At 51.2% G+C, this 11,375-nt stretch overlaps 1 protein-coding gene across 1 annotated transcript; it reads right to left on the bottom strand.

Annotated features, from left to right (window-relative positions):
* Window positions 1-9,392: 9,392 nt before the first annotated feature.
* On the bottom strand, window positions 9,393-9,941 carry LOC136453018 (uncharacterized). The gene is made up of 2 exons (XM_066453598.1): window positions 9,655-9,941; window positions 9,393-9,519 (listed from the first exon to the last, which is right to left on the bottom strand). The coding sequence occupies exons 1-2, from the start codon at window positions 9,939-9,941 to the stop codon at window positions 9,393-9,395; spliced, it is 414 nt and encodes a 137-aa protein (XP_066309695.1).
* Window positions 9,942-11,375: the final 1,434 nt, after the last annotated feature.

Genomic DNA, 11,375 nt, shown 5'->3' with positions numbered 1-11,375 from the left:
CTTTCGCCTAAATAAAAGGAGATAACCCCTATCCTTCCCTATCCCTAAAGAAATAGGAGACAAGTTTTAGGTAATCTACAATAGCAATGCTCTCTTATATTCTAAATTGCTTTGAATGTGCTCTCCTAAAAATTACTAATAGATATATAATGTACTCTGCTATTTCACGCAACTCAGCTAGCCCATTACTTGAAATTCTTGGTGCCAGAGCTATGAGTACTAATGTACTATGAAGATATTTGATTAAGTGATTTTGTTAGTATTTTAAATTATTTTCTTACACATGCACAAAATCAAACTCCAAATCCTCTATGAATCTTACTACTTTCGAGCTGGAGCTAGGTCAAACAAACCTGAGCCGTATATTAGATATTGTTAACAATTTATTCCTGGTGTGCTAAGCACATGTGCCCTACTTAGCATGCACTATTTGCTCTATTATTATAGTTTGTTTTCTAACAATTTAGTCACAATTTAAGTATAAAATCACAATAATACATGCATATTCTTTCATAAAGTGTGTATGGTATTCAATGATAGCAAAAGGAACATAAGATCTTTCAACCCCCCCCCCCCCCCCCCCCCCCCCCCCCCCCCCCACACACACAACCTCCCACCGCACCAGCAAAAAGGTTAAAGAAAATAGTTTTTATTTTTGAAAGAGACAAATGGAACATTATTTGTCCTGTTCGTTTGGCTGAAAGTACCGTTGGCTGATTTGTTGTGAGAGAAAAATATTGTTCGTTGGTTGAAAAAGTACGGCTTATAAACCAAGCGAACATGGCGTTATTGTTTGCATGATCTTGCACTTGATATTTAATATCACACATATTTTCCCCTTCTTTTGCGAAATATGATAGTTCCCACTTTGGCTGAAGAACTTCTCACCGGTTGGTGTTTTTAGATAAAGGTTGGTGTAATGGTGTTGATAGCATGTCGACCCAATTGGTAGTAGTATGTAGTCCCCATCAAGAGAGCTTTGCTCTCACGCACACAAATACTCGCAAAAACAGACAAAGGTTGTATATGCATGAGATTGACAGCCCCCTTTTTGTTGTCGATCATTCCCACGCTCGGCCGGTGGGCCATTTATTTTTTGAATGGTTGAATTTATTCCCTGTAAATTCTCCGGAGAAAAGAATTTATTCTCCTACATGTATAAATGCAACTATGAAACAGTTGGAGTATAGCAACGCGAGTTGCAACTTGCAAGTATATGTTCGTAAAGCGTGGATCGCTTTATTTGGTTTTAGACTAGAAAGCCATGACATCTTCTCAAAAGCAAGTTAAACTTGTTGTATAGCAGAATGTCATTCCTGAATATTATTTTATTTATCTTATTTTAAAACAACTAGTAATGACTCCGTCAAGGTAAATAAGGGCATGTTTGATAAGAGCTAATTGATATCTAGCTAAAAATTAGTCCAATTAACTTTAGTGCAACCAAACAGGAAGGCTAATAGGTAGGTTAATTTTTACTCTCTCCGTTCTTTAATATAAGCCATATAGTTTTTAGCATCAATATTAACACACGGTTTGGGGAAGGATATGAGACCGAGTAAAAAAAGGAAAATCAGGCCATCTTCTCTTTCCCAATCAGATTGCTTCCTAAATCTAAAGGATTGGTTGGGGCATGTGCTATGTACGGTGGGAAGGTTTTCAAACTAATCGTCGTGGTAGCTGATACGTATCTATATTTTGGAATTTTCTTTAGAAATCTATATGGCTTATATTAAGGAATGGAGGGAGTAGCTAACTAATCATACGTATCAAACAGCATCTAAATGTTTGTATGGTCCCAATTGTCCTCATGTCAAGTATACTTGCTGCCAACGTGTCAATGCTAATGGAGCAATGGGCCTTCTTCGGCTCCTGCTCCATTTTTTTTCTCGCGGCACGCTGCTACTCTGATGGATAGATAGGCACGCCAGATCACGCCGACGGCGACTCGAGGGTCCCACGGCGATGCCCCACTCCGCTCCTCCGCGGCGACGTGGCCGCATCGATCCCACGGGACGCATGTGGCCCGTAGGCGACGATCCTGCCACGACCGGTGGTTCTCCCCGTGTGGCGCCGTGGCCCCCCGCGCCACCCCCCCCCCCCCCCCCCCCCCCCCCCCCCCCCGGTACCACCGGGGGCCCACCTCCCGTGCCGGCGAGAGGCTCTCGCGGGGCTGCGGGCTGCGGCTATTCGGTAGCCAGTCGTTGATGGCTGCCCCGCGTTTTGGTGCCTTGCTGCCTTCCGCTTCCGCACCAATTGGCCGTGGCCGCAGCCAAGCGACGATCTCGTTTCTTTCTGGAGGCTGCTGGTACGAGTAAAATACTTCGGCTTGCCGCTTTGCAGGCCTGTTCGGTCGCCGTTGCTGCCGCTTCTGAGGGCCACAGGGTCAAGCACAAGATTGCAGTGATCAGTGAACAACCACGTAACGGAACTGGATCTCTTGCCCGTGCTCGGTCATTGTTTCACCTTGAATAGGAATAAGGATTTCTTTTTCATACTGTATTGGACGCTCATAGTACTCCGTTTCTTTTATTATGGTATATTGGAGTAGTTCATGATACTTACTCTAAAACTACGAGTGAAATGCACCCTGACTACTAAATTCTTTCTACATTCTCATCTAGGTTGAAGTTCCTTTTAAGTTCACCATAGGTCCAATCATGGATCTAAACACACACTTCGAATAAACTATTTGAAAAGTTAGATAGGTTCATGTTCACTTTAAGTTTACTCTAGGTCCAATCATGGAAACAAACACACTTCAAATAAAAAACTTGAAATGATAAAAAGAACGGACTTGCTAGCGCCCGGATGTCCAATCCGGGACGCTAGCGTCGGACGGTACCCGCTCACCGAGCAAGCAATCATCCAGCGTGTCAGGCTTGCGAGCGAGCGCCCCAGCAGTGGGCCCGCACCGCCCCCAGAAGTCGTTCGCGCCGCCCCGGACGTCACCCGCGCCACCTCGAACGTCACTCGTGCCGCCGGCCGCTTTCCACGCACATCCCATGTGCAACACTACTACTACACTCACACCTTTCACAGCCGCGTCATAACCCACATCGCAGTCCAATTTTGGTCTAGGCAGTAAGCTATGGGCAGTGATATTCATAGCCATCACCGTCGGTATCTGAGACCAATTGGGGTGTACACTACACCGCTGTATTGGCTTATCATCCGTCCGTGATAAGGTCCTTACTTCCGTCGCATTGGAGCACGACCCGCTTGTGTGGGTATGCACTAACACCGCCGCATGGTTTATGCTCCGTCCATGATCAGATCCTTATTCAGTCGCATTGGAGCGTGCCCGCCCGTGTCGAGGCGAACATCACCGTCGCTTCAGCGTATGAACCGTCTGGTCATAGGGCATGGTCACCGTCGCGCTGCAATACGATCCGCCCGTGATGATCCTATAGTCGGTGTCGGGTTACTAAACGATTCGATGCTGATGCACTATTGACCCCTGCCGCATTAGACGAATAGCGGTGGTGATGGCCGTCTGCTTCACCAAAGGCGAGTAGTACAGCGGTGATGACAAAACAACCAACGGCCCTTACATCCGACGGTGATAGAATTGCATCCGGTTTTCACAATGTATTTACTAATTCAGCTATGCCTTAATAACTTACTGAGCACACACCATACAGATATAATCAATACACATCATTCATCATGTCCACAACGAAGAGTACTTGTTATAATAACAATGCTCGACACTAACAAAACAACTGCGTCAACTGATGAATTAACACAAGCGGTACATAGATAGCATAATAAATGTTCTGCTCCCTACAGACTTACATAACGAAAACGGTGTAGATGTGCTCCACTCCTTCAGATTGGCACTCCTTGATCAGCTTGGCAGGCAATGCAGCATGGAACCACTCTTCTTCCTCCCATAGCCATTGTAGGAAAATCGTTCAAAAGCACAGAGACTCTAAAACCTGCACAATGTAAAGCAGCAAAATTAATAATATTCAACATAACATTAGTTTAGTTACCAATCCAAAATTGGACTATATATATATTCAAAACAACTCCCTACCTGAACAAAGACATGTCCTAACAATAAAATACAACATATACACCTTTACTGCTCTGTTAACGACTCCATGAACAAGGGAACATAAGGTAGATAGTGAGGTCCGTTCAAATAAATACTCTAGGTATTTTTAGGATAGCGGACGACCCGGGCAGAGAGGACATGAACTTTTCTGCGGCTCATGTCATATGCCATCGGTGTTCTATCCTCCCCAACAAGGAAAATCAAATTTTATTATAGGTGAATTGCAATCACTCTGTAGTCCGCATTGGTAGCCTCGGAACCGAGTCCAATATTGTTTAGTCCAAATAGCTACAGCATGTTCACCGTATGCTTCAATCTCCATTTACTAGTACCATAGTCTTTAAGGGTCCAGATTGAAAGATCAGACATATTGAAAATATCATCAATACATAGACACAACTGACCCTGATCTCCATGGATGGACATTGCAGGACCTGGTGGCCTAAAAATTTTCCTCCATGTCTTTTCCTCCATATCAATAGCAACTATGTGGGACACCTCCAACATGTGCATAAAATCATTAATAAACACAGTTCCTAAAAAATTGCATACTAGAATATCCTCTCCCCATTTAGATTCTTTTTACACATCCATGCTCTAGTTTTGGATGAGTAGATGCTGACAACTAACATCCTAGGCGACCTTACCCACAATTCTACCACATGGAAGTGCGAGGAGATTGTGGGATCGAACCCCAAGCTACCTGAACCATAACAAAGGTTGTTATGCGACAGTACCACTGATTTACTAGTCATCGGATTGCAGACAACATAGTGAAGCCCAACGCACCAGCAGAGAAAGAGGCCTCTGCAGTAATCTGAGATGACTAAATTCTGAATGGGGAAGGGCAAGAAGGAAAAGGAGGGGTATTCACCGGTGAAGCTAGCGAATCGGTGTTTGCCTTTCCAGTTGCCATACATGAATCCGGCGATAAACTGGGGCAGCTCCTTACGATGCTCGGATTCGAAGATGAGGCAGTACCAGGAGCGACACACACACTTGCAGCTGCACAAGGTGCGGGCGGAGAGGCGACAGAGGATAAGGACAAAGACATCGTCTATGAGGATGTCTACTTCGTTCCTCTTGTTGGTGGCCTCCTCGTCCATCATGACTAGGATGTGGTGGAGCGAGGCCGGCGATGGAAGCGGCAGCATTATCGCCTGAATCAGAGTAGGAGCACCTACAGGGATGTGCTCGTGAGCTCCTTAATGATCAGATGGAAGCTTGATTCATACTCAGATAAGATAAGAGGGGAATAAAAAGTCTAGAAACATGGTGTCGGGTTCATAAGCCTAGGGTCCCTCGGGACCGGCTTCCCAAACAAAAGCTCGGCCTAAGCAGACAGCATGCAACTCATGGGCTGGCCCAAATACCTGAGCGATAGGTTAGAGGAGTGATCCAATCTCCGACCGGAAGGTCAGGCCAAGGAGAAACAGCGCTCGTTTTCTAACTTCGGTCCACCTCTCCGATCGGAGCGCTCGATTCGGTCGCCAGCCGGCCTCCGAACGGCCTTTTCGACCGAAAGGCCTGGCCAAAAGCACCGCTTCCGACTCCGACCCTGCACTCTCCGATCGAGGATACGCTTGGCCCCTGCTCACTGCTCTTCTCTGACTGGCATGATCAAGAGCCAACTGGGATCAACCGACCGGGGACGCCCGCTCAGTAGGGACTAGGAGACGTGCGGAGAAAAGCAAGGCAAGGCGCACAAGTCAACCCACGGTACCAGGGACCGTACCCTATACAAAATAGTACTCTGCAACCACCCTAACACAAATAATGTTGTAGGCGCCTACATTTCCCCTACAGTATTATGGGCGCCATTAAACTCCCATACGGTAAGGTTCCCCCACATGCCTCTGGGCATCGACAGTGTTGTAGGCGTCGGGATTTACCGTACCGAGTGCACATGGTAAAACTCCTCACATGCCTCTGGGCATCAACAGTATGTGTAGGTACCAACATCTACCATACCCAAACAAGGACGATGGAACCTCCCATGTGCATCTAACATCCAACAGTGTTGTGGGTGCCTACCATCATCCTATACCTGTTGGCGTGGGCAACAAGGCTTAGAAGCATTCGTACTCTCTCCCTCTCACTTGTAAGGCCATCCCCTTCATCTATAAAAGGGGATGCGCTCTCTCTCAATAGGAAAAGGTTGATTCAAATCGATACAAGTTAATCCAGATCGATCAAGTTCACTAGCTCACAACCACAGAACCGCCAGGTTCAGACCTCAGGCACACACTTGAACACTTAGCTCATAGCGGAGCTCCTATCACTCTCGGCCCTTCCGACCAGAGCCGACCGGACCTCTTGTACACCCCATCTTTCTCCTTCTTGTTTGTAACCCCACTGTAGAGTTTGAGCACCTGGGCTCAGGAATAAAGTCACCGAACGACTCAAACTGGACATAGGGCACGTTGTCTGAACCAGTATAAACCCTATGTCATTGAGTGCTAGGCCACCTCCGATCACAACGTACAATAAAACTACAAATATTTACGTGTTGGTCACTTTCTGCACCGACAGTTGGCGTCGTCCGTGGGGAAGACGTTGTACGTTCAACACTTTTTGGTCATCGGATGGCCCACTTTTCCGCCACCCTCGCCGTGGCGGGCTCAGGCGATACGATTCGCTTTGTCTCACTCGAACTTCCTGCTCCCCCACCGGTTGGGATGCGGGTTCCACCCGTCTTCGAGCCATCCCAGGCCTTCCTCTTCGGAAGTCTGGACTTCGTTGCCGACCGGCTCGGCGTACTACACCTCCGCAAGGAGGCTCATGTTTTGTCACCCGTCGGAGGGGCACCCTCCATCGACTCTAGGATGCACGACTTCGATGACACGGCATCTGCGCTTCATTCTGAGAAAACTCTCTGCTCAAACCCCGCTGTGAGTAATGTACATGCTGTTATTTACTTACTATTCTCTATCTTCCACCGATTACCCAGAGGAACCCTGTTGTCCCCGACGCGACCGCCATACGACCGGTTCCCCTATGGCCTCGCGTCTTCCACGGACGCATACGCCTGGGGGCTTTGAAGGATGCCAGCGCTGCCCCCTCTCGCATCCAAATTCATGGGAATGGTGAGCTATGCTCCCACCTATTTCCTCGACCTCATGAATGACGATGCGAGAGTGATGGCTCCAGCATCAGCAACATGGCGCCTAGCCATCGTCTGTCCTGAGAGTGTGCCAAGGCGGACACTCCGGAACACCCACCGGTGAAAGCAGAGTCCTCATAGACTCACACCTCACTGAACTCTCGTGCGGAGACCCCTAAGCTCACACGGGAGCATGATGAGGCACTACGACAACAGTGGCTGTATCAGCCATCGACTGCGCCAGCGCGCTCGGCGCACCACACTGTGCCCCATGCGCATAGACCAACAAGCGGCACCCAGGGTCACGCTCATCAGGTCCAGCACAACACCATGGACAAGGGGACCGATCCCCCATAGTTCGCTCAGGCCAGTCAGAACATCGCCGCGGCGGCAATGCTTCTACGTGGCCTGTCCTAGCCGAACGACCCTCATGAATAGGCGATCCACCGAAACCTCTAAGCACTAGTGGAGACCGCCACCGTACAACAAGCGGAGAGCTTCGTATCGCGACACCAACACGCGACCTCACTCCCCACCAGGGGAATGGGGACACAACAGATGGGTCATTCCACCCGATCACCATGGTGACCACCGAGCACGGCACAAGAGGCCGCATTGGCACCTCGTCTTGACTTGACGACCGCTCCGTACTGACTGCCTATCTACGCACGGCTCGGGCCAAACCGAGACACACACAGCAGCGATCGAAGTCCCAGCCCTAATGGCCTGGGGCTGCAGACCTTTGTCCAAAACCTCCAACAAGCGCCGCTCTTGCCGTACTCCAACGTAGGCCGAGGCAAAGGTAAGGCCAAGCACCAGGATCAGGACGAGGGCCCCTCCATGTAGAGGGGAAAAAGAACAGAAAGGATCACCACCGACCGGCCAACTCCGCGTTGGACGCCACGGCTGATCACGCGGGCACGCAGCCCCAGCAGGACCCTCCGGGCCACTTCCACGAGCTCATGGAGAGCCCGTGCACCAACCATGACTACCCCATCAAACACCTCTACAAGGACTGCCAGCTCCTCAAGCGCCTTCTATGGTAGGCTGGCAGGCCAAAGGAAGAGAAAGGCGAAGAAGCAGCGACCGAGAAAGGGGGCGTGGCGGACAAGGATCCGGATGACTGAAGGTTGAAGTGATCCGACTGGACGCCTACCGACTAAAGGACAACAACGATGGCATTCTCTTCGAACATTTGGAACAGCTATGTCATTTTCTTCCCCCAAGTTTCAGTCTTACCATTATTTACTTAGCATATGCTCCTATAAAAGCACCCTGACCCGAACACTTTTCGGCCCGGGGCGCTCGGAGGCTCCACTAGGGTACACTACTACCTCTCTATTTTGTTTACTATCATATGGTGAAATTCCTTCCTACCCAACCAAATGGGTAGTTTGTTCCTTTAATTTGCATTACATAGCTTTGCTTTAAAACATTCCGACCGATCGTACCCCACCTTTCCCTACGGTTACGAGCAACTGAGCCTCACGGGCCACGCCCCGGGCTCCCAAGGTTGCAGCCTATGGGACAAACAGGCAGGTACGAGAAGGAAAGAATAAAAAACAAAATTATGCTAAGGAAAAAACTAAGGAACAAAAGGGGAACAAGCTTCCCCGAACAGAGTGACTCCATCATAGAAAATGAAACCAACCGTAGTCATTAAGCACACAGGGGCTCCCCCATGAACTTAAACTTTTTACGTTCACTAAACTACTTATATTTTACAAGCTATTGGACTGGCTCGGCGGCATCTGCTATCGGTGCGACCGACGAAGGCGCGGGCTGCTCACTTCCCGGCAGCACGACATTTGGCTCGATCGAAGCCGGGGCGACGTCCACCTCCGACCCAGGCTCCGTGCCATCCGTAGGCTGGGCAACGTCCTCCCCACGCATGCTTCTGGCCATGTCTTCACGGTGGACGTCCATCACCCACTGGGCAGAGACTTGCTCTACCACCGACCTTACGTGCGGCAGCAAGCCCTCCCCAATCGATTCGATGTCCTCCGTGCTCAAGCCTTCAGCATACCCACTGCAGATAGTGGCAAAGTCTAGGTTTAGGTGGTGCATCGCCACCGATGTTAGCACCCCTGACGCTTCGTAGAATAGCCCGCTCGTGATAAGGTCCTAGACCGCATCTGGGACCTCCGCCAGCTAGACGGCGGACGCGCTAGTGCTTGGCACCGACCCAAAGATCTCTGAGACAACCAGCTGGCCAACGTTGCGGATCTAGTCAAGTTCCCCCTCAAGCGCATGTCGCTCTTCACGGGACTTGGCTAGCTCCTCTGCATTCCGACTGAAAGTCGCCTTGACCATCTCCAGGTTCTGCCTAGCAACCTCACCTTTTTGCCCAGCTCTGAAAGAAGGGCAACAAGCTCAGAAATAGGCTGAAGGAAGAAACCAACACAACAAAAAATAGAAAAGGTATGCACCGACATGGAAGTTCTCAAGGACGGAGAGTTCCCCCACCTGTCGAGCCGCCTGCACACACAGCCGAGCATTCGCCTCCTCCATCCCCATCACCTGGCCCCGGAGCGTGAGCACCTCCTGGTCTGCCTCCGACCAGGCCTTTCGCTCCGACTCCAAGGCCTTTCGTGCCAACTCTAGGGCACTCTGCTTCGACTCAAGGGCCACCAAGGACTCTTGGAGCGCTGCCTTAGTGTCTGCCAAGGATGTCCACAACCCTGCCTCGGTCTCCGCCTGGCGAGCCTTCACCACCTCGAGCCCTTGCTCGGCGATAGTCGCTCGCTCTGTTGCACGCTGCCCCTCCACCCGCATCGTGGTCGCCTCAGCCGCCTGGTCCTAGGACTCGTGGCGAGCAAACTCTAGCTCATGCTCAAGCTTAGCCATCTGGGCATGCTCTATTCGAAGAAAGCAGGACTTGTGGGACGACATCCCCTTCAGACTCTATGAAAAACAAGCATCCTAAGGCAACCAACAAAAGATTTAGAGGTCAAGGACAAGTACACGAAACTCACCTCCATGGCAAGCTGTAGGTCGACCTCGACTAACTGCTTAGCAGACTTAACCCACTCCTGGGTGTCTCTGAGCTTCATGGACAGGTTGGCAAGTTCGGACACCCCGGCGTGCCCTTGATCCCTAACGATGTCCCAGAGCTGACACTCCTGGGAATCCTGAAGGATGAACCACACCTTCGCCGGGTCCTTAGGGCAGGGCCACTCTAGGTCACCCTCTGGTAGCCCGTCGGAGGGCCTAGCCTCTGACTGGACCACCGCTAGCTCCCACGACGACACCGTCAGCTCCACCATGTCATCCGCCTCATCATCGGATGGGATGTCCACCACCTCAGTTGCGTGGACCGCCGCTGGGCGTTTTGACTCCGTCCTGGCCGCGTTTCCCCCCGGTGCCTTTGACTCCGACCATGAGGGTGAGCCATGCAGCCCTCCACCCGGCGAAGCAGGGAGCTCGGTCTCCCTCTCCTCTTCCACCGCAGCCGGTGAAGGAGGGGCCACGGGGGTTACTTCTGATGCAACCCTCACCGTCAGCACCAGGATCGCCACCAATGCTGACACCGCCGCTGCCACCATACCAGCAGCCAACCTGGGGGGCACCACCCCCAGAAGGGAAGGACTCGCCGCCACCACCCTGTTCCGCCCATCGCTCGCTACGACACGCTACAGGGTGGGCCTCCAAGTCTCCCGCATAGGAGTTGGGGCGATGCTCAACCCCAACATGGCCCGACCACTGATGGAAAGTGCAGGTAAGTCACACTCCAAAAAGACTCAACAGTAAAAGATCGAAAAGAAACAAAGAAAAACATACCGGGAGGTGAGCGGCATGACTCTGAAGGCGAGACCCGACGTTGATGGGCCCGTAGGGCAAGGACCGCTCCCAAGCTGCAACCCATGCCCCCTCACTTTAGCCAGGGGCGGAGTCATCCCAACCGGCTCCTGCCCGACCTGCGGGTCGCCGTGACCCTCGGCTTAGGACTCCCCGACTAGAGCAGTGGGTGGGGCATCCTCCGGCTGCGAGTCACACGACGCGCGGGGCCTAGTCTGTTCCTTGGACCGCCCGGCTTGCTCGACCACGTCTACGGTAGGCGGGGCCTCCCCCGGCTGCGAGTCACGTGTTGGCACCGGTCCCGACAACACACAAGTGCCAGTCCACTCCTCGAACCACCCGGCTTGCTCGGCCGCGTCCACCACAGGCGTCAACGGGACCGGTGATGCCACCAAAGGGCACGGTGACCGC

The sequence above is a fragment of the Miscanthus floridulus genome, chromosome 1 (assembly GCF_019320115.1).
Source record: "Miscanthus floridulus cultivar M001 chromosome 1, ASM1932011v1, whole genome shotgun sequence".
NCBI classification, from domain to species: domain Eukaryota; kingdom Viridiplantae; phylum Streptophyta; class Magnoliopsida; order Poales; family Poaceae; genus Miscanthus; species Miscanthus floridulus.
This window is presented reverse-complemented; position numbering and strand designations above follow the sequence as displayed.

What these genes read in the sequence shown, in the direction of transcription:
- LOC136453018 (XM_066453598.1), bottom strand. Translation starts at nt 9,941, where the DNA reads ATGCGGGTGGAGGGGCAGCGTGCAACAGAGCGAGCGACTATCGCCGAG. An exon ending in GAGGAGGCGAATGCTCGGCT is followed by an intron (nt 9,520 to 9,654) that starts GTGTGTGCAGGC and finishes CCCTTCTTTCAG; the next exon opens with AGCTGGGCAAAAAGGTGAGG.